The sequence below is a fragment of the Leuciscus leuciscus genome (assembly GCF_965113295.1).
Source record: "Leuciscus leuciscus genome assembly, chromosome: 9".
NCBI classification, from domain to species: domain Eukaryota; kingdom Metazoa; phylum Chordata; class Actinopteri; order Cypriniformes; family Leuciscidae; genus Leuciscus; species Leuciscus leuciscus.
The window spans coordinates 15,241,989-15,268,125 of NC_138733.1; the positions used below are offsets into that span (position 1 = coordinate 15,241,989).

A 26,137-nucleotide genomic window follows, 5' to 3' on the forward strand; every position below is an offset into this window, starting at 1 on the left:
TACAAAAGAATTAGGAACGTTTCCGATATTTTTTGCTATAACCCTTCCCCTTTATAACGCTTGATGCTTGTTTTACTGACCACAGCCTCACTAACACATGTTCATCAACCAGTGCAAACATACAACAAAACATCCCATTATGCAAACATCAGTTTATTGTGAAACCAGAATCAAATGACTTAAAATCATTTGCATATAGTGCTTTTGATAATACATATTGTTTCGGAGCATACAACACTCACCCACCCACCCTTACAAAACATCAATGTATCAACTGGATTTATTCATACAATGAAAGTCAATGGGGTCCAAATGTATATATTTGGACCCCATTGACTTTGACATGAGGTTGAATAAATTGAACCCCATTGAACAACATGTAAATGTTGACAGATTTTTTTTTTCTTTTGGGATGAACTAACCCTTTAAATCACCATCCATTGGTTTCACAGACAGGGCTTTAGACTAGTCCCAGACTAAAATGCATGTTTGAGATTTTAACTGAAAGAAACTTGCACTGACAAATCTTAAAATATGTCACTGCCTTGTTTTGTCTTAAGATGCACACCAGTAATTATAAAAAAATAAATTAAAAAAATGTCTAAGGCATGTAAGGCATGTTTATAAAAGCTACTTAAATGTCCTAATTGAACTAAGGCCTAATCCTGGCTTATTCTAAGCCCTGTCTGAAACCAGGCCCATATCGGCAATCTATGACACATATGTAATTTCTTTGACATGTCTGTCACATTATCAAATTTAAGATTGAAATGTATCTTAGCTACTGCATTAAGTTTAGGCCATATTTAAACAAAAAAAAAATGAAAACAATGGAATTTTTTTAAATAAAATTAATTTAATTTCAAGAAATAGGCCTGGTTTCACAGACAGGGCTTAGATTAAGACAGGATTAGGCCTCGGTTCAATTTGGACATTTAAGTAGCTTTAAATGTGCATTGGAAAAAATATGTATCTTGAGACAAAACAATGGCCCTGACATATTTTAAGATATTAGTGCAAGTTGCTTTCAGTTAAAACAGCTCAATAATGCATTTAAGTCTGGGAAGCCTTGTCTGTGAAACTATGAGATAGTATACAGTAGGTGGCTATTTTATTCTCTGTTTAGGCTATTTATATTGTGATACAGGATATATTAAATCTACTGTGTGAGTGGAGCTTTCATATGTACCGAACTTAGATATAGTGAAAGACCCCACCTCTGTGATCCACTCTTAATGTGTTGTAGTTCTTCTGAGCTATAAAAAACTGTGTGATTTTCTCCTCCTCACACTTTTCTCCTTATCTATATCCTGATAAGGTTAAATATATATAAAGACCACTATAACTCAAAATAAACATAACGGTGTCATGTGTGGGAAGATGGCACTTTAAGATATCACATGTCACACTTTGTCCCTAAATGGGGAAGTGTGGGCCCTGCCAATGCCACAGGAAAATCTGATCTAATTGACAAAAAAATACCCAGTACCCTTTCCACCCAGTAACAGTCTCTAGTTCTTTGGGTAAGTTACGGTTAAAATTGGTGGTGTAGAAGCCATTGTCGCGTTTAAGAGTTAAATGAACTTTATAGTCTATTACGCTACTCTCGTCTTCTCAGCCAGAACACACACAGGATGTGTAACCATAACAACAGTGTCAGTCCAGTAAAAGCAAATAACCAGACGAACACACAAATGGCCTGTCTTCTCCTTCTCTCTTCTTTTCAATGTGCTTTAGGACGCCATTGGTGCGCTTGACACAGCAAACAGTGGCAGCTGTTGTACAGCGCAGTAAAGCCTGGCCTGCAAATTGCAATAACAGTGAGTAGCTTGTGATTACCTCACTGTTTACTAATGCCTCTGTACTTTGACAGCTCTCCCTGGGTAGAAAAGAAGCTTATTTAACCAGCTCAGAATGTACACCCTGCTCATTTTAAAAGGGAGTTTCATAAAAAGTCACATTTGATCAACAGGTTTGCTTTGTAATCGTTTTTAGTCATCTGTGACTAAGGTACAAGCACAGAACTCTAAAATGAATATAATGTCTGGCAAACCAACTGCACTTGCCTTTTTAGCTCCTCTAGACTTGTTACTTTTAAAGAACATAAAGAAAGCACACAGTTCTCCAAATAGAGATAATGGTTTCGATGAGGAAGTAGATAGTTACAAAAGGCCACACATTAAACAGCTTCTCAAACGCCCTTTGTCACTAACGCTGACAATAGGCTACTAAATATCTGGTGTTATCAACACACTTTTATGATACAGTTCATATCCATCTTTTTGTGTGTTTCCTTGAACAAACCAGTTTAGGTCATTAAGTGGGACACGTACCCCGCAAAATTCAGATTAATGTCAAAGTCAAAGTCATTTATTGTACAAGTTTCCAAGTATACAGAAAAACCTATTGAATGCTACTCCACAGACAAAATACAGTAAACCTCACTGCTATGTACACAAAAGATAAACAAGACAATAAGTGACATAAGACAATAAAGTGACAAAAATTATATTAAATGGTTAACCAACCTGACTTTTTAATGGTTGATTTGGAGATAATTACATCTGGGCACTCCTGAATATTTGGTAACATTTAGATGGAAAGAAACCAAATAAGATTCATACTGAGTATTTAAACCGATTAAATTGAAATTTTATTAAACAGCAATAAACAGAAAAGCAATGAGGAAGTCTCACAAGCTGAAACAACAAAAGAAGGAAGTGTAGAGAGCAACAAATAGTTACCATAGGGTTACAAAGGCAACAAACCTAAAGTCAGACTATAGTCCTACTTATGGTCTAAAAGGTGATTGACGTGATGTGAAATTCATAATATCTTAACTGAACACAATACTGTACCGTTTTAGATTCTTGGACTATATGCATAAGCCATTGTTCAAAACAAAACCCATGATTGAATTTGTTTCTGGTAAGTTACCCGTCCACCCCCTTCTATCAATGTTTAACAGACCGTAGTGTTTTATAAAGCACTCTAACCTTTCACCTGTTTCAAGACACACTGCAATGAGCTGTGTTAGTAACCGCCTGGATCGTACATGTCTAATGTTTAACCTGCCTGTTGCAATACGTTTGTGTTCAATGAATAAATAATGAATAGAAATGTAAAAGATCTGTTAATGTTCCACCCGTTACATTTTATAAGCTTGCCATGAAAATGACTAAATTAAAGTGATCGAAAACAACAGTGGCCTTAAAAGGAATATTCCGGTCTGGGATCAACATAAAAATGAAGCGCAATCAACAGCATTTGTGGCATAATATTGATTACCACAGAAGAAAAAAAAAAGATCTCTTCTCTCATTTTCTTAAAATAAATCAATAATCATGAGGCACTTATAGAAATGGAGCCAATTTTTCAGAAGTGTAAAGCTCATACTTTTTCAAGCCCTTAAAAATCTGTTAGAACTTGCGTATTATTGGAGCTATAAAGTTTTACGGTTTACAGTGTTGCATTGTCATGCAATAAAGTTGTAAAATGTTATATATCTTCACAGAGAATGTTTTTCACACTAAAATCATATTAATGAATGAATGCTCGTGTGCGTGTGTGTGTGTGTGTGTGTGTGTGTGTGTGTGTGTGTGTGTGTGTGTGTGTGTGTGTGTGTGTGAGATTAAAACACACACACACATATATTCACGAGCTTTTATGTTAGATGAGATTAATTGCCATTACAATTGTGATTTGACAGCACTATAACACACATATTTTTGTCTTGTGGCTATACTGTTGAAACAAAGAGTATTTTAACATTTACGGATTCAGTGCCATTGTAACCCAGGCTGTTGCTAAAGAAAATAATGGACAAGTCGAATTATTTTTGTGGCAATAAACATTATGCCACAAGTACAGCCTAATAAACGTTATAAGATGAACAATGATATTCTGTTTGCAGGAAGTCCTAAGAGGGGTTTCACATTATCCACGTGATTTCAGATTTTCAAGGTGTGCTGTAAAGTCTCAGCAGGGGCAAGGTTAAGATTGTGGAAATTGCATTTCTTGTTCAAGTAGCATAAAGGGAATTGCACAACTCGGCTCAGTGCAGACGTGCGCAGCGTCATGGAAACGCATCTGGCTTTTATTCTGCCTGTGCTAGTTGCTGTCTAAGCCTGTCAAGGATTTGCCTGCCAAGAACAATACGAGGTCAGATCCCAAGCAATGAGTGTGGAAGGAACACATGTGGACGAAAATATGAGGGCCGAGTGAGAGATTGCTTAAATCACAGTCGGTCGCTGCCAAATGTCTTGCATCTGTGGTAAAGTATTCTCTCTGCTGACTGGAGGGAGTGTTTCCATTTTGAACGTTTCAATCCTATGAAAACTTCCTGTAAAACACACCTATTTTAGGAAAACTGAATTAAGCACTTGAGTTGAATCAAATGGGATATTATATGGCATTTAGAGTATCCCGTTTGTATTTTACCATTCTCAAGAATTATGACTCTATCAATATCTGAGACTTTACGTAATAATACCACGCCCTGACATGGCCAGAGGGTAAAAGTAAAAGTTAGTATTAAGAGTGGGTTTTTCCCTCTTCTATCCCTTCACTGTCTGTGCTTTTGCGTCACAACCAAGCAGGACCTCTCCTCTCTGGCTGCTGGGACGGGCTCTGCTGGAGTTAGGAATGCACCAAAGAGAGAGCATGTCTATAAAAGGAAGGCACTTCCACCGTTCGGTGTTGACGTCAGTCGGCAACTATTTCCCTCTTTTCCTTCACTCTGCTTTCAGCCTGAAATCAAGGTCGTATGAACCTTCTGCGCTTCTGCTTCCTGTTCCCTTTTTTTTTTTTTTTTTTTTGGCAAAAATATATTTGGACCTAGATGTCATTCCTAAACTGATACGATACAAATGCAATGATACAAACGTTTAGTTTTTTAGTTCAGAAAACTTTGACTTAATTGAAAAGGTTGTTTAATCTGTAAATCTGCTTTTTTGTATCAGTTAATCGAAGATGAAATGATGAATACCCTTTTTGTTTTTTGTTTTTTGCAAAAATATATTTGGACCACAGAAGTTATTTATAAATTATAGTGGTGGTCTAGATTAAAACAATATAAATATTTTTAGTATATCTGTATATTTGTATATCTCATTATTATCAATAGTAATTTTTTTATTGTTTATTTATTATTGTTATTAATGTTATTCATGTATATTATCTATGTATAAAACACTTTTGTATACAAAAATAATAAGGCAATCTCTCAATTATCTGTTTATTAATGTTCAGAAATAAATAATAATAATAATAATAATAATAATAATAAAGAAATGCATAAAACAACAATAAAACTACTACATAAGTAGTAGTAGAAGTATCAACAACAATAATAATAATAATTGCAGTACAAACATTGTAGTATAACAAAATATTGAACATAAAGGTGATCCTTTAAACCAATCAAACTGGTTATCTGTGTAAACATTTACATAAAATACAATAATAATAATAATAATACTGAAATGCATAAACAACAATAAAACAAAAACAAAAATATTAGTAGTAGTATCAACAACAACAATAATACAAATAATAATAATAATTATTATTATTATTACATATAAAATCATTGTAGTATAACAAAATATTGAACAAAAAGGCAATGTCTTCATAAAACAATCAACCTTGTTGTAATCTGTGTAATAATATACATAAAATATAATAATTATAATTATAGTAATAATAATGAAATAGCCTACATAAACAACAACAATAAAACTAATAAATTATTAGTAGTAGTAATAGAAGCAAAAACACCAATAATAATATTATTATTAATTTCTATAAAAACTTTGTAGTATACAAAATATTGAATAAAAATGTAATCTCTTTATAAAACCATCAACCTGGTTAATACGTGTCTTCTCTTACATCAAATTATCATAGTAATCATAATTTCTGGCAAATGTACCACCCTAATGTGATGGTTCCCTTTAACTCAAATGGTGATTTGCTATTAGCCACAGATGTCATCAACAATATGTTTGTATGATATGTAAAATAGTATTTGTTTTGCCAAAAATTCAACATTTATACTGAAATACAAGCAAATTTTTAAAGCAAAGTATTTCACAAAGAGAAGTTTGTTAACTTTCCAATATAAACGTAGAACTATTCAAAATGACAAGACGTAACCTTCATCTGTGGTTATTTACTCTGCTCAGATGTAAACCTTAGGAAATGACTTCATGCACTAACATACGCTTTCGAATGACAGTAACATCATTCATCTGGTTTTGATGTTTTGTTGTCTAATATAATGGATGACTATGTCTCAGTAATGATTAATTAGTGATGAATGAACCGGTAATTAGCTTAATAACTAGAAAAATAGACAGGAAGGTTATGACTTCAGTATACTTCTTCAGGCATTTCTGAGTCAATCAGTTAATGTAGTCACGCCATTTAATTATTGTCTTTACACCATGTTAAACTTCAACTGTGGTTACTTTGCTCAGATGCCTATGTGAACCTGAGGAAATGACATTCATGCATCATAATCTTTCAACTGGTTAAAGCAACACCATGTAGTTTTTCAACCTTCATAATATATTTCCAAGACCCTTGTGACATCGACTTACAAAAGGTTGAATGACACGTCTGCCATAGCCTGACGGGGTCTGTATCGCTTTTACTGGCACTACGGAACTTCGGGGTTCGGGTAGTAACCCGAGCACAAAAAGAACTACAAAATTTGACTGCTTTACGGCATACCTCACTTCCCCCACCCCCCCATTTCCTCAAATTTGGACGTGAGAGCCCAACTAGCGTTTGTTTGCCCGCAGGTATAGCTTGTGTATGTTGTTGTCATGGCCGAAGCAGCAACGAAACCGAAGAAGGCAAAGGTTTTGTCGGAGGAGACTAGGAAGAGAAAAAGGGAGAGTGACAAAATCAAAGGCCGGACGAGGATCAATATTGGTCCAGCGTTCGCTCGCTGGCGTGAGCTAAAGGAGGAGGAGGGGTGCCCGACCGATGCTGACTTGGCCGTCATGCTGTTGGACTAGTAAGTATATTGCTTGCATCTCTAGTTTTTCGAATTTGTCGTCTGCCTGGCTATGTTACGGAAGCTATCTGGTCCTCCATTTATCTTCATGAATCAAGTAATGCTAGTAGAGGAGCGAATTATCAATCTGGTAGCTAGTAAACGCTAACATGCTAGTTTTCGATGAAATTATATTCATATGACATGCTGAAATACATCCCACTGTGCCTGGGATGAAGACATTTCACGCAGTCTGCCCAAGACGTGAGAACTCCTTCTGCAGAGTTTGGATATCGGCTTGTCAACAAATGCACGTGTATCCCCTGGTGTAACCATGACAGATTTTACAACAGTAGTAGAAGACAATACTGTTTCCCAACTGTAGGGGGACCCCGAGAGCAAAACTTACATGGTGTTGCTTTAACAGTAACATCATTCATTTGTAGGTGCCAATTGGTTTTCAAGTTTTGTTGTCTAATATAATGCAGTTCATTTTCTTAAGTTTTCAAATACGTTTTGGTGGACCACAATAATATTTACAGATAATTAAGTGGAACATGTTGTACATCTTGAGTGACCAAATTGACAACTTTGCAAATATATTATCCTATACAAATACTGCTTGTTATGTGACTACGCCCGAAACAAATACAGGAACATTTGTAGCAAAGAAAATGTAATGTGCGTAAATGAAAAAAGAGAACAAAATCCAATTGAGAAAGATAACAGTGAAAATACATTAAAACATTATGTTCTTTGCATAAGTTCTCCTGATAGACCTCAGTGTTTGACACACTTGTGGATGTGTACGTCATGATCTTTGTGTAAAAGAACAAAACAGCAGTGAGTAGGTCTAAATATAAAAGAACACATATTGTTCTCTGTCTCAAATGTGCAAAAGTTCTGTCTCTTCCTGTTTCAGGTTCCCTTGTGAAACTTGAGTTCTACATCTGTTGCTTCCAGGACTGTTTTATTCCCATATTAGGATTTAATCAGTGAGCAAGAAATTAATATAAAGGCTGGTTATCAGTCATTCATTGTGAAGTCTTGTCTAGTGTAACACTGCAATTCTGAGCATTCTCCTAGTTTCCTGTATCTCGGTTTTTTGATCTTCTGCCTGGTTTTATTGGTTTCCTCTGGTTTTGCCTGCATGACCCTGTTATTGGTTGGACTGGTTACCCAGTGCTTATGACCTTTGCCTATTTCAACTACGATTGTGGATTACCCTTTCAATAAAACTGCATTTGAAACCTTAGCCTTTGTGTCTCAGAGCAGTTTGTTACACTATAACACATGACTATATGTCTCAGTAAGGATTACTTGGTGATGAATCAACTAAAAGCTTAACAACTAGAAAACTGGCAGGACGGTTATGACTGCAGTATACTTTACAATACTCATGATTCTTCAGGCATTTATGAGTCAATTAGTTAATGTAGTCATGCCATTTAATTATTGTCTTTACACCCGCATATAGTTTATGAATTAACTGCTGTATAATGTCTGTTACATAATCCAAATGAACGTAAACAGCTGATAAATAAAAGCACTAGTGTAACAGTATATTGGATTTGTGCAGCTCTTAAAGTAAGCATAACTTAATACAATTATTATTATACTATCTATTTACATTTACATTTACATTTAGTCATTTAGCAGACGCCTTTATCCAAAGCGACTTACAAATTAGGACTAAATTCAGCGAGTCATCATAAAGAGGCAAAAGCAACAACAACGCAGGAAGTGCTCAAAATACGAAGTTCAGGTATTATTCAGAGTAGCATAAGCCTGATAAGTGATGTTTCAAAGGGAAAGGAATTTTTTTTTTTTTTTTTTTTTTTTTTTATATAAGGTTAAGTGCTCACGGAAGAGATTGGTTTTCAGCTGTTTTTTGAATGTTGTCAGGGATTCTGCATTCCGGATGAGGGTGGGGAGAGCGTTCCACCAGCATGGAACTGTGAATGAGAATGTTCTGGAAAGTGATTTTGTGGCTTTCTGTGATGGAACCACGAGACGTCGCTCGTTGACCGATCGTAGGTGTCTGGTAGGGATGTAGACTCGTAGGAGTGAGTGAAAGTAGGAGGGAGCTGAGGCAGGTTATATCTATTTAAATGACAAAAGTTCACATAAGAGAGCAAGTGACAAATATGTGACCCTGAACCACAAAAACAGTCACATGTGTCCTTTTGAAAATCATAAATAAGCTTTCCATTGTTGTATGGTTGTTAGGATAGGACAATATTTGGCCCACTATTTGAAAATATGGAATCTGAGGGTGCAAAAAAATCTAAACATTGAGAAAATCCCCTTTATAGTTGTCCATTTATGTTCGCGATTGTGCTGCATTCACTCACAAAAATAAATGTTTTATATATTTACGGTAGGAAATTTACAAAATATCTTCATGGAACATGATCTTTATTTAATACCCTAATGATTTTTGGCATAAAAGAAAAATCCATAATTTTGACCCATACAATGTATTGTTGGCTATTGCCACAAATATACCCGTGTGACATGTGACTAGCTTTGTGGTATAAACACACATACATAGATTTAATTGCCAGTCAAAATCCCATGTGCTCCATCCAGATTGTTTTGCCGAGGCATGATTTTATTTCCGAGACATGTGAAACAGCCTTTCAGCATGAGACATGAAACCAGCCTCAGCGAATGGCCAGATGGTCAGACTTCAAACAAGTAATTACAATCTTGTTTATGTTGAGTCTAAAATAAGTTCCCTATGGGTATTCTAAAATACTGCACATGACATTGCAAGTCTATGGCGGTGAACAATTCCTCTTTATGGCCACTGAGGCTGGGTATTTGAACAGGTGTGTGAATTTTGAGAGGGAAGTGCATGAATGTGAGCAGAGTTTGAAAGGGCCACTTTCCGCAGATGCTCTCCTCCTCGCACACAGAGGAGGTTTTTGCAGGCGAGGGTAAATTCCTTCCCAGTGCTCTGAAAATGATCCGTCGTGGAAATAACCTGCCATCATCTGATGATAGAAAAGGACTTATGAGATTAAGTATTATTAACTGCAGAACAGATTGTTTCAATGGGGAAATGTTTTTAAATGTTGATCACTAAAGTTTTTGTACGTTGTTATGTGGTTGCTAAGGTATTCAGGGCGGTTGTCAGTGTATTGCTGTGCAGTTACTAAGATAGTTGTAGTGGTTGTTAGTGTGTAGCTAAGTGGTTGCTAGGATGTTCAGAATGGTTGCTAATGCATTGTTAAACGAATGCTAAGGCGATCTGACTGGCTGTTTGTACTTTGCTATGCGGTTGCTAAGATATTCAGGGCGGTTGTCAGTGTATTGCTGTGCAGTTGCTAAGATAGTTGTAGTGGTTGTTAGTGTGTTGCTATGCAGTTATAAGGATGCTCAGAATGGTTGCCAGTGCATTACTGTGCAGTTGCTAAGGCGATCTGAGGGGCTGTTTTTTGTATGTTTCTATGCGGTTGCTAAGATATTCAGGGCGGTTGTCAGTGTATTGCTGTGCAGTTGCAAAGATAGTTGTAGTGGTTGTTAGTGTGTTGCTAAGTCGTTGCTAGGATGCTCAGAATGGTTGCTAGTGCATTCCTATTTGGCTGCTAAGGCGATCTGAGTGGCTGTTTGCACGTTGTTATGCGGTTGCTAATGGCGCTTTTCCACTGCATGGTACGGTACGGTTCGGTACGGTACGGCACGCTTTGGCGCTTTTCCACTGCATGGTACGGTACGGCTCGGTTCGGTACGGCACGCTTTGGCGCTTTTCCACTGCATGGTACGGTACGGCTCGGTTCGGTACGGCACGCTTTGGCGCTTTTCCACTGCATGGTACAGTACGGCTCGGTTCAGTACGGCTCACTTATGACGCATTTCCACTGCATGGTACGGTACGGTACGGCTCGCTTCGGCTCGCTTTAAATGGTACCACCTCTGTTGAGGTTCCAAGTGTACCGTACCGATACTAAAATGTGACGTAAAAACACTGCAGATCACTGATAGGTCAGACAGAATCATCACTACCAGCGTCATTGTATTTACAACACGAGACACTAAACCCGCTAGTATTTGCTTCAAAAAAAGAGTATAAACTTAAAAAAAGAAATGGCTGAATCGTGGTCAGTGGACGAGGTGCAGACGTTCCTCTTGTTGGTTGCCGAGGAGCGGATGGGGAAACCCGGAATGAAAAATTCGCATTTAATATGATGATGTCATGGCAGTAGAGACGGCAACTATAACGATCAGTCACACCCACTTTGAAGCGGTACTAACTGCAGTGGAAAAGTAACCGAGCTAAAGCGAACCGAACCGAAGCGAACCGTACCGAGCCGAGTCGTACCACGCAGTGGAAAAGCGAAGCGAGCCGTACCATGCAGTGGAAAAGCGCCATAAGATAATCTGGGCGGTTGTCAGTGTATTGCTGTGCAGTTGCTAAGATAGTTGTAATGGTTGTTAGTGTGTTTCTATGTGGTTGCTAGGATGTTCAGAATGGTTGCTAGTGCTTTGTATGCGGTTGCTAAGGTGATCTGAGTGGCTGTTTGTACGTTGCTAAGATATTCAAGGTGGTTGTAAGTGCATTGCTATGCGGTTGCTAGGATGTTCGGAATGGTTGTTAGTGCATTGCTATGCAGTTGCTAAGATAGTCGTAGTGGTTGTTAGTGTGTTGCTATGCGGTTGCTAGGATGTTTGGAATGGTTGTTAGTGCATTGCTATGCAGTTGCTAAGATAGTCGTAGTGGTTGTTAGTGTGTTGCTATGCGGTTGCTAGGATGTTTGGAATGGTTGTTAGTGCATTGCTATGCAGTCGTTAAGATAGTAGTCGTGGTTTTTAGTGTTTTACTATGTGGTTGCTAGGGTGTTGTTAGTGCATTGCTATGCAAGTGTTGGTAACGACGGATCTTGCGACCATAGCTGGCTTCAGGAAACACACCCCTGGGTAGTAGCTAGACAGTTTACTAACTGCCCAAGTAAGACGAGCCCACTCATGAATATTTCTTATTATCACCAGGTCAAAAAAAAAAAAAGGTACAATTTTGAAAACCCCGAGCCCAAATTGCAGGCAACAGGAATAATTATGCTCACCTTAGAAATCACCTCTAATAATAATAATAAAAGGGAAAATGGAAAGACGAAAGCAAAAGAGGCTGTTTGAAGAACTGACTCTAAATTAAGAACTTGTTACACAGAAAAAGAAAAAAAGTTAGTCCACTGGAGTCCACACTTCTAAAACATTCATCCAGTCAAGTCTTCACCGCTTTTCAAACAAAAGCACCTCTGATTTGAACCACCTGACACGGTTCCACTCAGTGGTGGAGCGACTGTAACCACTTCTGCAACAGCAGCGTGACTCTGCTTACCTTTTTTCCACCTCAGAAGTGCAAAGCTATTCCATTCTAGCGGTTACAGCAGTATTTGGCGATGAGAGAGGAAACGTCTGAGGAAACAGTGAAAAAAAAAACAATCTTTAGAGAACCAAGAGGGTCTCAAAGGAAACTTTCAAACATGTTTTTTTCGTAGAGTTGCATAGACTCTATTGAGCACAGGAAGTTTGCCTGCCAAAGGGAGTGTATGCAGTACAATATAATACATAGCCTATCTAGGGAATTTCAGATCCTTTGCTGAATCAGCACAGGTTATTGGCAAACTCATATCGTAAAACTGGCCTAGACAAGACTGGCATTATCTGTCAAATTAGGTTACGCCTTTAGATACAAAAGTTCTCATGAGAAAAAAAGCATAGTAAGATCAGCATTGTGGTATCGGTGCGCTGCATTGGCATCCAAGAGTGCTTTCCCTTGCCACAACGTGTCTTCGGTTGAAGTCAGTATCATACGTCTGCGTTCACATCATGTGTGAGGTCACACTACACTTCCTTTACTCTGTTTACTCTCGCTTTGTTTACGCAGACAGCCCCCTAGTCAAAACACAACGCTCATTGCTAGGCAGCATGCTAGCGCTTGCACCACTGGCTTGCACAATTTCTCAGAAGAACCAGGTCAGTTCTTTTTCAGGGTTTATTTTTTTGACTAGCATGGTGTAATGTTTGAGGAAGGCTTGCGCAAATGCTGAGTGACATTTCCATTAAAAATAATAATAATAAAAAGTTTTTCTCTCATTGTTACTATGTTCATTTCATATCAAAAAGGTAAAGCCTGAATAAGCAGATTTGTAGAAATATATATTTTATTCTACTTAATTTGTTCATGTAATTACATTTTATTTAAATAATTTAAATATATTTTATAATTTAAATATATTTTAAATATATTAATATACACAGTATAAATATATTTTCATTTGGCTGTATTCTTATTTTAATTCAATAAATATTTGATAAAAAAATAGATGTAAATATTTATAAAAATAATTTCATATAAGTATTTATACATACATACATACATAAATTAATTTATTATTTATTTATTTATTGTACTAATTTAATTGATCTTTATATTAGTGCTGTCAAATTGATTAATCACATCTAACATAAAAGTTTGTAAATATACATATACATATATATATATATATATATATTATTTACAAATTTTTATGTTATAAACATTTATTATAAATTAATTTATGTATGTATAAATAAATAAATAAATATATATATATATATATATATATGCATTGGGAATATTTAAGTGAGGCACATGAGTGCAAAAGAAAAATAGTTACTATTTAATTTAATTGGTTGATGTAATAGGCCTATACATTTAATTAAATACTCATATTAAATATATTAACATAAACAGAATAAAAAAATGTAGACAGTAATTGAATATTTTCGTCATATACAACATTAAATAAATACATAAACAAACATTGTTTTGTTATTTTCATACATTTGTTGTTATAAAAAAAAATATGTACAGTCATTTGACTGCATTCGTCACGTGAAACATCAAATTAAAAAATGTATTTATTAATTTATTGTACTATGTCTATTGTGAATATATCCCAAAAGATATTACATAATATATAAAGAATATTAAATATCAATAGACAAACAAAACAGTTACAATATATTAAAACACCATTGTCTGACTGTCAAACTTAGTACATCATTTCAACCGTCATTTTCTGTGAGGGAGTTTTCTGTTTAAGCGGCTAGCACATGTTTCGGAAAACATGTTTTCACACAGTGGATCGGGAACAAAATTTTGCAATTTTCAAGTCAGTTTGTGAAGCCTAGGGCACTGGGACAAATCCACACATGCAGTGAAATGTGATTGGAAGCCTGGGCTGCTTTAAAAACACACAGACCTGTCCTCTCTCTCTCTCTCTCTCTCTCTCTCTCTCTCTCTCTCTCTCTCCTAAAGCGCTTTCGTCAGCAGGGGGTGGGTGGGGGGGTTGCTTCTGAAACACATGTGGGATGTGGAGCTGTGACAGGATCACAAAGAGTGCCATTCAGCCCAGAAAGGCTCTGAAAACAGCAGCTCTCCTCCATCTGTGGCCTTATTTCCTCTCCCTTCCCTGCACCTCACACAAAACACAGAAAACCTCAAAGATTACACAACCACACTGTGTTTCTCAAGAGGAAAAGGCATCAAGATCCACATGTTTTGTTGAGGTCCCCAAATCCCCCACCCTGGGCCACTTTTCATGAGTTTTGCACACAGTGGTGTCCGGTGATTTTAAAGCATTAAAATAACACATTCTGAGGTTTTGTAGTGAGAGCATTTCAATATTTTATATTATAGACTATTATATAACATAAAATTAACCTAACATGAAAAGTTTAGTGATTTTGGCCCATATGCCACATTAAAGGTCTTGACCTTCTCAACTTTATTCACCAATTCAAATCATACAATAATGTCAACTATTAATGTAGTAATTTTAACAATTTGTTAAAATTATAAAGGTCACCAGTCAGTCTGAAAATTTGCTAATTTACTGAAATTTAGCTTGAATAGAAAATACAACATGGTGGTGGCGCAATGGATAAGACACATGCCTTTGGTGTGAGAGACCCGGGTTCGAATCCACTGTGAGACACCAATGTGTCCCTGAGCAAGACACTTAACCCCTAGTTGCTCCAGAGGCGTGCGACCTCTGACATATATAGCAATTGTAAGTCGCTTCGGATATAAGCGTCAGCTAAATGAATAAATGTAAATGTAAATGTACAACAGCTCATATAATATTTATGTGGTCCAACTCCAAAAGTGTCAACAATTAATTTTTGTAATATACATTTATTTATTTGTTTAAATTTGTATTGTTTTAATTTAATTTAAGTTGTGTATTTAACTTGAATATTTATTGCTAAATAAATAAATAAATTTTACTACACATAACAGGGTCAAGCTACCAATTGGGGTAGTTTTTGAAAAAGCATGGTAAGTTTTGTGGTTACTGTCCTTTTACTACACCTATCACAGTAAAACTAAAGTTACTGTGGTAAAACATAGTAAGTGTTAAGATTATTGTGCTTTTACTATGTAATACCACTGTCGAACTACACTGGTAGTTACTACTGAGAGTGAGTTGGAAAACAACAAAATCACACCAATAACTCTGAAACTTTGCTAACAGGGTTGAATATAAATCCAACATATCATATGATATTTTGTTGGCCTCCTGAGGATGTTGACCAGCCTTTTCTGAAGGCTAAGCACTTCCTCTGAATGACCATTTCCTGAAAATAAATTTTTAAGAGTTTCACGTCCTACTTTGTGTTAATTTTCCCCTGCATTTTCTTTCAAATATTTGAATGCAGTGCATTTTTGACAGTGTTATTAGACGGATCATTTAGACCGACATCTGTGCTTAAAGGAATCCTTGTGCAGAAGGAGAGAGGATGTTCAAACTGACCTCCAAAGAACCTTGGAAACATCTTGTTCAGTCGGAGTTACTCAATCAGCTGTGTAGGGGGTTTTTCTTTCTTTTTTTAAATTCGCCTCTGTTTTGTAAGTCCTCGAACATGTTCTTAAATTGTTGTCTTTAAAAGTAGCGTAATGAAAAAATGTTTTTCCCCTGGCTCTCAAACGACGGCAGCTGAAATAATTGGTGAGTTTCCAAAAACATCAGAAAGTGAAAAATGTCTGTCCCCCCTTGTTATTTATTTAACACCCTCATAAAGAATTACGGAATATCCAAACTTGTTTATGGGAAAGAATAGTTTTGTTGTGTGAATGATCCTTTCAGAAATCACGTGATTTCCACATTCTCTCAATTTACTGATCCTATAGTATATACTGCAATTTATACGTACAGTTGTGGACAGAATTATTAGCACCTCTGGTAAATATGATCAAAAATGGCTGTAAAAAATAAATCTGCATTGTTTATCCTTTTGATCTTTCATTCAAAAAATTAGCAAAAACGGCCTCTGCTAGAAATCTTATAATGGGCCGTGGTTGGATCTTCCATCAGGACAACGATCCAAAACAAACGTCAAAATCAACATAAAAATGTGTCACTGAGCACAAAATGAATCTTCTGCCATGACCGTCCCAGTTCCCTGACCTGATGAGTGGAGTGAACTGAGGAGGAGAAGCACCAACATGAACTTGTGAATCTGAAGGATCTGGAGAGATTCTGTAAGCAGGAATGACCTCTGATCTCTTGTCAGGTGTTCTCCAAACTCATCAGACATTATAGAAGAAAACTCAGAGCTGTTATCTTGGCAAAAGGAGGTTGGAAAAAGTATTTAATAACAGGGAACCAATAATTATGGCCAGCGTGTTTTTGAGAAATGTGATTTACTCCCCACTTTTAATTATTTTACTTCAATGAAAGGTTCGATTTTTGCTAATTTTTTTTAAATGAAAGATCAAAAGGATAAACAATGCAGATTTATTTTTTACAGCCATTTGTATCATATTTACCATATTCTGACCACAACTGTAATATAATACAGATACTCCTCTGATCTTCTATAATATTCTAGCCTTTGGAACAAAGACCTGACGACTTGATTTAAAAGCCTCTTGAGCTTTGGAATGGTGTGTGTGTGTGGTGGTGTGTGTGTGTGTGTGTGTGTGTGTGTGTGTGTGTGTGTGTGTGTGTGTGTGTGTGTGTGTGTGTGTGTGTGTGTGTGTGTGTGTGTGTGTGTGTGTGTGTGTGTGTGTGTGTGTGTGTGCACTTCCTCTTTTATGATGCACTGGATCTGCTTAAAGTAGGAAATGAAGCAAGCAGCAAAGGGAAGCGAAACTGACCAATTGTGACATTAGTGAAAACTTTTTCTCTCTCTCTTTTGCTGTCGTAAGGTCCCGCCCACAGTCTAAATTTGTATACTGTGGCAGTTCAGACCTTCCTGGGGGAACTTATGAACATTATTAAACATCTAGTAAAAATATATTCAAGGGCAGGGCAGGAGTGGGGCCACTTTTCAGCCCGGGAGTTTCAGGCCCAAGACCGGCCCACTTTTTCCATGGTGGAATTCCAAATTAGCACTTTTTCTAAATTGGATAAATGAAGCAACAGTTTAGCTATTGTGTAGTTTGTATTAATACCATGGTTCAACAAATAATGTAAAGGTTAAATAATAATTCACTTAGACTTTATAAGAAGCAATTGCGACTTTATCACACAATTCTTAGCTACTTTATATTTCGCAATTCTGACTTTATAACGCGACTTTATATCACACAATTCTGACTCTATATCTTGCAATTCTGACTTTATAAGCAACTGCAACTTTATTTCACGCAGTTCTGACTTTATATCTTGCCATTCTGACTTTAAGAAGCAATTGCGACTTTATTTCACACAATTCTGACTTTATATCTCGCAATTCTGACTTTATAACATACAATTGCGACTTTATATCACAATTCTGACTCTATATCTTGCTGACTTTATAAGCAATTGCGACTTTATTTCACGCAGTTCTGAATTTATATCTCACAATTCTGACTTTATAACACACAAATGTGCCTTTATATCACGCAATTCTGACTCTATCTCGCAATTCTGACTTTATAACACGCAATTGCGACTTTATTTCAGGCAATTCTGACTTTATATCTCGCAATTCTGACTTTATAACACGCAATTGCGACTTTATTTCACACAATTTTGACTTTATATCTCGCAATTCTGAGAAATAAAGTCAGAATTGCGAGCTGTAAACTCGCAATTGTGAGATAAAAAGTCGCAATTATCTTTTAAAATGTTTTATTCTGTGGCAGAAACAAACCTTCCATACCTCCTGGCCTCTTCCTCCCATCCATCCTCCCTGACGCGTACCGTTACGGTAGGGCCGGCCCAGCTATCGGTAGGCGCCGGCGGTGCCGCGGTAGCCTACCTGAGAAAACGTTTTGGAAAAGACGTGTTATGGACCCAACCAACTCTATAGGAGAGGAGGGGAGAACTCCCTCACATGGTACAACCCATGCAGAGGCTGCGCGCTGCGGTGTCAGAATGCGGAACGTGTGTAGCCTAATGTAACTAACGTGACATTGAAATGTGAAAAAAAAATATATATATCCTCGACCGGCCCAAAAGTGAAGCGGCCCACCGGGAATTCTTCCGATTCTCCCGATTACCCACTCCGGGCCTGTTCAAGGGATATCAGCTGAGCTCTCTTTATCTAAAGACATCTAAAAGGCCTCATGCACCTGATGATGGGGAATGCCTAAACATAAGTGATTATAGTCCAACCAATATTTAAATCTACATTATAATTACTTTTCTTTTAATGTGAACTTTTCTATTTCAATATGTTTGCTATTTCAGCTGACTGACGGCTTCCTGTCATGAGGAAGGTGATCCGGATTTCACCAAGTACAACATGTTCCTGGATCAACATCTTTGTTGATCCTGGAACAACATTCCATCAACCAATCAGATTTAGGGGACTAGTTTACAGTTTATGTCAAGTTTAGGCTTACAACCAGGGTTAGGTGCATCAGTGTTATCCACATTTATTGATAAGATTTTAGGGATAAGTTATGGGTAGGAGTAGGTTAGGGCTAGGGCTACATTTTCTGACAGGAATGTTGTTCCAGGATCAACAAAATATGTTGATCCAGGAACATATCTTACTTGGCAAAATCATGATTAAACAGGAAGTACTGTTTCAGCCATAGAAGATAAAACATAATAGACTACACTACAGTATATGATAGAACACTTTGTTACAAACTATTTACTATGATATGATGAGCATTGAGCACTTTAACATTAGAGAATGAACAATGTTTGTATAGATGGGTGCTTTTATATGACTATACTGACCTCTGGTGGTTATTTGGTTGAATCCACTGAAAAGTGGAAGAATTTAAAGTTTTCAAAGGTTCAACCATGCATTCTACACCTTTCACTGAGAAAATGGTTGATGGTGACTGAAATTATCAGTCGCCAACATTCTTCCTAACATCCTTTTTATCTAATCTTATTCTGTCTGCTACTGTGTAAAAGTTTGGGGTCAGTAAGATTTGTTTTGTTTTTTTCAGCAAGGACACATTAAATTGATCAAGGCAATAAAGACATTTATGTTACAAAAGATTTATATTTCAAATAAATGCTGTTGAACTTTCTATACATCAAATAATCCTAATATATATATATATATATATATATATATATATATATATATATATATATATAATGAGCATTGAGCACTTTAACATTACAGAATGAATAATGTTTGTATACATGGGTGCTTTTATATGACTATACTGACTATACATATATTATAGTTATATATGACTATTATATATATAGTTAAACAGCATTTATATATATATATATATATATATATATATATATATATATTATGCAGCATAAAACTGTTTTCAACATTGATAATGATACAAAAAAAACATCCTGAGCACCAAATTAGCTAATTACAAATGATTACAAAGTAAATTTATGTTATTTAAAACATATTTAAAAAATACATCAAATAAAATTCTGTAGGCCTACACTGTAAAAAAAAATTACATCCCCAAGTCAAAAATTTCAAGTGACTGATAACATCTAAATTTTTCAATTAGTCTGACGTATTATTTCTCATTGAGCCAATGTTAACAGACTATTGCAACAAGAATTTCACTTGGGCCAATTGAAAAATGTAGATGTTATCGGTCACTTGAAATTTTTGATTTGGGAGGGTTAGACATTTTTTACAGTGTATTTTTAATGATGTGCATTAGAGGCTTTGTTCAAAACCTTCTGAACAAGAGTGTATACATAATGTCATTTAAGACAGAAAGTCAAACCAATTTTTTGCTGTATAATTCAAAATGTTTTAAGCGATTTTATGGCTTTTAACCAATACATTTATCACTTCATCAAACTGCAAACATGGGGAAATAAATATACAAAAATCTAACTATTTTGCCAGATAAACTATAAAACTACAACATATAAAACACATGTGACAACTTGTCCCAACCTTTTGGTTCTCTCTTTTAATGTTGCTGAATCTTGTGTAATGTATCCCAGTGTGGTTTTAGTGGTTTATAGAGTTATTTAACCAACTTAAAGAGATAGTTCAACCAAAAATGAACATTCTGTCATCATTTACTCACCCACAAGTTGTTACAAACCTGTATTTGTTTCATTCTTAATGAAAGAAGACATTTTAAAGAATGTTGGTAATCGGACAGTTGACGGCACCCATTGACTTCCATAGTAGGAAAAAAAAATACTATGGAAGTCAAAGGGTGCCGTCAACTGTCTGGTTTCAAATATCTTCTTTTGAGTTCAACGGGAGAAAGAAACTCATACAGGTTTGGAACGGCATGAAGGTGAGTAAATGATGACAGAATTTTCATTTTGGGGTAAACTATCTCTTTAAAGGCCAAAAATGATAGACCAATCATATTTAAAAACAAAAATATCTAATTTAAAAAAGTTTTGAAGTAGTCCAACATATACTAGATATGCAATAAGGCTTTTTACTTAAAACCTTGTAGAGCGACATATATCATCCGAACATAAAACTATTTCAGTCAAATGATTCCTTTGCATAAGAATGTTTCATTCCAAAAACTTGCAAGTATTTTTTTCCCTGCCCCATTGTCTTACAGTAGCCAGGTTGAGTTCCCCACCCCCAGCTCCCAGCGCACTCCTTTCCGCTCACGGATTCCATTCTACACAAGAGCCTGGAGAGCATATGTTTGAGCCACAGTCCCAGTGAATGTGGCCATCTGCTCAGGATTCCATATGATCCGGGCCCTGTGTGAGAATGTGCCTGGCTTTGTAAAAACTCACTAGGCGATGTGGGAGAATCTTCCCCACACACAATAGAGAACAGTAAGACAGTTTTAACCCTTTCCCTGGTTCGCCTCTCTCAAAGGACGCCTCCCCGAACCATTGTCCTCCCTGACAAGTGAATAGTGAACAGAATCAGTTTCTTGTTACTTAACTGTCAAAAGCTTTGGTGGGATTCAGTTTCAACTCTTCATAACACCATTAGGACCTTCCTTCACGCTGAAGCTAAATGGACAAAGTGGGAGAAATGAAGAAAAAGTAAACATGTAACTTCAAAGTAGAGCCACAGGTTATTCCGGGGAAAAAACAACAACTTTACAACAATGATAAATACTGTTTTGCTGCAAATAACTCTATATTTGTCACCACCAACTACTTAACTCATGGAGGGATAGGCAAATTGGGGGTAAACCAGATAAAACAAAGGGCTTCTCATTTCCATACTAGATGTGATCTGCTCACACCTCCCCCAACCACAAGCCACAATAAATGAAGAATGAACAAACTCACAGCACTGATAAGGAGATGCTAGCCTGCAGTCAAAGCGCAATTTAACAAATCAAGTCATAACTCACATCCACGGATGAACTGCAGTAGGCAACATTTGAAGTGGATCCAAACCTTTCATCAAAGTTATATATGAATTTTGAACAATATCTTTGATTAACTTTTTTGATCCACTTCAAATGTTGACTACTGTACTATCGCATGTTGCTTCTGAAAATCCTAACATGCTAAATGTTAGAAACTAAAACCTAGAGGTCATTACGTTCTCTTTAGGTTTTATATGATTATAAAAATAAAAATAAACATGAAGTCAGTCATTTTGGAGCTTATTCACTAAAGGGGTAGTTCAACTAAAAAACATTTATTGTCATTTACTCACCCTCATGTTGTTCCAAATCTTTATGAGTTTCTGTCTTCTACTGAACAAAAGATATTTTGAAGAATGTTGGAAACCAGACAGTTGACAATAGCCATTAACTGCCATTCTACGACAGACAACAAAAAATAACAAAAAATAAAAAAGCCATAAACTGTCAAAGGATACCGTAAACTGTTTGTTTTTCAAAATATCTTCTGTATTAAACAGAAGGAACTCACTCATACAGGTTTGGAACAACATGAGGGTGAGTAAATGACAACGATTCTCATTTTTGAATGAACTATCCCTTTAAAGTTTAATCTTTGCAGGCAGTCACTTGTTGGGGGTCTGGAAATAAATATATATATAAAAAAAAAACAAATTCAAAACCTGTATCTTACTTCTGTGTAACAAAGATTAGATTGAGAAATGTCTTTCACCCTGGTCTATTGGTTGGACCTCAAAAACAAACAAAAGTTCTTCAAAATCTCATGCCCAGCAGCAAATCATACAAGTTTGGAATTATACAAAAAGTTGTTTACACAAACCCCTTATTTTATTTTTCGTGAACTATCCATTGAAGTTGGTGAAAAGAAACACCTCAAGAGTCAATATTCATCAACAGGGTTTATTTTCAGTACAAAATAATAGGGGCAGCAGGGAGAAGAAATCAATATATTAAACTTAATACAAACGTCATCAAAAACATGTTTTCTATAAATACAATAAAATAAATATAAAAAAAGGAAATTAAGTTACTTGAAACTCTCCATCATGTAACACAAAGCCAGCAGGTGCATTACAGACAATCAGATGCAAAACATGGACCAATCAGAACCAGCTATAAAAAAAAAAGCCACTAAAGGCTCATACTGTAATAAATTGGTTTGCCTAAACTCACAATATCAACAGCTACAAAACCAAAAACTATGACACAGGCAACTCATTCCAAGTAAAGCTCCAACTGTGCACTTCCTGAGGATGGATCCTCGGAAACATAAGGCAAGTAGGTCTGGGAACGAACCAAATGCCAATCTAAAAAAAAAAAAAAGAAAAAAAAAAAGGAGCTGGAAGAACTCAAAAACGATATTGCAGACTAACATCAATTAATAAAAATCAATTCTAACTTCGGAAACAGCCGGTTTATGATAGTACACAAACTGTGGAGTAACAACAAAACAAAAAAAAGTGTTTGGCCTCTAGTTAGAAAGAGTACAATGAATCTCTCAAATATTGAAAATGACCTTCAAGACCTGGTCATAACCTCTCTTTGGCTATTTCGGTACAACAGTTTCGTAAATAGCTGATTGCTAAATGCATCTTAAAAGTTAACCACTGCATATGTTACTAAACATCTCGATGCAAGAACTTTGCAGGTTGTAGAGTTAAATCTTGTCCCCACTTGTCTTTTTAGTCATCAAAAATAAAACATGGCGAATCGCTCCACTTAAAAGCACATGAAACCCCACTTTAACGAATCATTTCAACATTCAGTACCTTCAAACAGTGTGTTTCACTCAGAGCTTAACTAAAAATGTCAAGTATCAGCCATATAATACATCAGGTATACCACAGTATACAGTTCAGTCCCCGTGAGGAGTGATAGTCTACAGGAAGAAGCTTGTGCTAGAGTTGCCATGTTCGTTGTAGACGGCGTCATCCGGAACTGAAAGTTGGCTGAAGATGGGAAGCCTGCGCCCGTTGGCTTCCTGCCCGAAGGAGGATTCGGACCCGCTCATGCTGCTGGATGAGCTGCAGCTGCCCCCCTCGTGGTCTGAAAGAGAGGTGTGGGATAGACTCCGGAGGCCTAGGGAAGCTCCACCGGTAGGACTCTGCCCTCTTAAGCAGCCTTCGGGCTGGGAGGAAGCGAGCTGGGTGGGCGACAACGTGGGCGTCAGTCCCGAGTGAGAGTACCCGGAGTCAGGAGAGGGAAGAAACTGAGGGTGCAACTCTCGAGCCTGGTCCAGAAGGGTGTTGGGGTCTATATCGGGGAAGGCCAAGGAGAGAAGGTCGGACATGGCGCTTGACGGAGTCGAAACGGAAGGCGCGCGCAGGAACGAGGAAGGAGCCAGAGGGGCTTCGAGAGGGTGGGGAGATGTGGGAAACCCAGCGAAGCTGAAGCTCTGCTTGAGTAGGGGAGGCCGTTGGACAGTTGGGTTGGAGGTCTGGGGTCGGGATTGGGATTGTGCGTAATCGTCTTCGGCGTTGTGAACGAAATGGCAGCGGATACCGTAGGGGCAGAAGCCAATCGAGTGAAAAGTGCGGCAGGGTTCGGTCTTATATTTCGGGTGACGGTTGAGATCTCGCAGTTCGTCAGGGCCGTGCGCGAACTGACACTTGCTGCCATATTTACACAGACCCCTTTCGGCGAACGTGCGGCACAACTCGGTCTTGTAGCGTGATGAGGTGGCTGTGATCGAAGAAGTAGAGTTGGAGAGGGAAACGGCACCTGACGTGACTGAAGATTGCTTTAAATGGCTGGGTTCGGCAGAAGACCAGCCCAGACTTCCAGTATTGCCCTCCACCATGCTAACGGAGCGCTCCGACCAGAAGGGCATCTTGCCCCACTTTGGCTGAGATGAAACTTTCTGGGTGCCCCAGTAATTTGTGTTCATGCTTCCACTCTCAATGCTGTCAATAGAAATTCCTGAACCAGTGGAGGAAAGTGTGCAGGGACTGTCAGGGTTCCTATATCCCACAGCAGCTGCCTGTGCGGAGGTCTTCATCGGCTCTCGAAGATCAAGATTTAAAAGGTGCTGCAAGTAGAAGAACAAGAGGGTTATACATCTTTAAGCAGATGACAGTCTGGGAGTTTAAATTTAAAACCACAAATATTTTTGTTAACAGCACATGCAGTGAATGGAATCATGGGGAGTCGGATTCGTTTTTGTGATTTCAAAAGAACCGATTAAGAAACGAATAGTAGCATCATCGAGTGGTTTCTAACACTCCAACATACATACGCACGCACATTCTGTCGTAAATATGAATAAAATGTTTGTTTGTTTTTTATCATCAATTTAGCGGTTACAACTAATATTAGGTTTTATCAACAGGTTCAACTGAGTCGACTCAAAACGATTCGCATGCGCATCGGAGACTACAATTCGCAAGGTTTCAATGAATGCAGAAAGAAGAAAACTGCGATTTCATGTCTGAAAGAATAGTTTGCCCTCTATTCACACATGCATTTAAATTAAGATTCAGATAAACGCGAACCAAGAAGAAAAAAAAAAACTTTGCAGCGGCAAGTTTTTTTCTCTCTCCAGCTCCGCCAATCAAGTTGTTTACGTTTGAAAAAAAATAAAAATATTTTTGCACTAACTCTCAACAATTAAAAGCATTTGGCGCTTTCATCTCATTATGTTCTAGATTCATACATGCAAAACCAGCACAACATGACTATAATGTCTTATTGGAATAAAACGGCGCTGACTCGTGGCCCACGTTCCCTCCCTGGCAGAGAAGTTGCTAGCAACTTAACGTTAGATGTCGTTAAATTGCTTCGATCAGTTATCTTGAACCTTACTGAAAACGTTTGCATTAGGCTGTATACGTTTCCTGCAGAATGCATTCAGATGCATGGAAAACAACCCGCACTATAAACGTGATTCAAGCCTATTAGCTACGTGATGTTTCCCACAACAATCACACTGTCGTTATTAGTTCATAAACGCCAGATCTACCTTGCACAGGACATCATCCAGGTCAATAAACTGATTGAGCGCGTAGGATGGCATAGTCCTGACGAAGACTTTATTTGATGATTCCTCCGTGATCCCACGCAACTCCCTCGTAGTTTTCATGAACTTCACGCGTTCGACTCAGCACGTGTTTTTAAGGCTGTTGTACGGCGACCACACCTCCGCGTTTTCTTTGCTCCGCCCACTACACACGGAACTCTACAAGCCCGCGGATGAGTTGTTTGTGTTTTTTGTGTGATAGACTACTTATAGCTGTTGTTGTTAGTAGTAGGCTAACAAGTAAACCAGCTATTGGGGCAAATTGTCACAAAAACTATTCTTATGTAAACCCACGCTGACATTGTGAATAAAATATACTAATATAATATTAAATATACCATTATATTTACATTTGGAATAATTACAT

At 37.1% G+C, this 26,137-nt stretch overlaps 1 protein-coding gene and 3 long non-coding RNA genes across 4 annotated transcripts; 2 read left to right on the top strand and 2 right to left on the bottom strand.

Annotated features, from left to right (window-relative positions):
• Positions 1–3,641: 3,641 nt before the first annotated feature.
• LOC309507134 lies at positions 3,642–8,258 on the top strand. Its single transcript, XR_014209032.1, has 2 exons — positions 3,642–4,703; positions 6,807–8,258. It is a non-coding gene; the product is annotated as an uncharacterized lncRNA (long non-coding RNA).
• Positions 8,259–9,402: 1,144 nt separating this feature from the next.
• LOC309507132 lies at positions 9,403–13,379 on the bottom strand. The gene is made up of 2 exons (XR_014209028.1): positions 12,348–13,379; positions 9,403–10,002 (listed from the first exon to the last, which is right to left on the bottom strand). It is a non-coding gene; the product is annotated as an uncharacterized lncRNA (long non-coding RNA).
• On the top strand, positions 9,998–13,105 carry LOC309507140. The gene is made up of 2 exons (XR_014209038.1): positions 9,998–10,635; positions 11,376–13,105. It is a non-coding gene; the product is annotated as an uncharacterized lncRNA (long non-coding RNA).
• Positions 13,380–22,641: 9,262 nt separating the features above from the next.
• LOC309506046 (mRNA decay activator protein ZFP36L1) lies at positions 22,642–25,922 on the bottom strand. Its single transcript, XM_082179582.1, has 2 exons — positions 25,714–25,922; positions 22,642–24,783 (listed from the first exon to the last, which is right to left on the bottom strand). The coding sequence occupies exons 1-2, from the start codon at positions 25,831–25,833 to the stop codon at positions 23,635–23,637; spliced, it is 1,269 nt and encodes a 422-aa protein (XP_082035708.1). The 5' UTR covers positions 25,834–25,922; the 3' UTR covers positions 22,642–23,634.
• Between the last annotated feature and the right edge of the window lie 215 nt (positions 25,923–26,137).

Coding starts and splice junctions, on each gene's coding strand:
- LOC309506046 (XM_082179582.1), bottom strand. CDS start 25,833: ATGAAAACTACGAGGGAGTTGCGTGGGATCACGGAGGAATCATCAAAT. Junction 24,784..25,713: donor TGGATGATGTCCTGTGCAAG/GTAGATCTGGCG, acceptor TTCTACTTGCAG/CACCTTTTAAATCTTGATCT.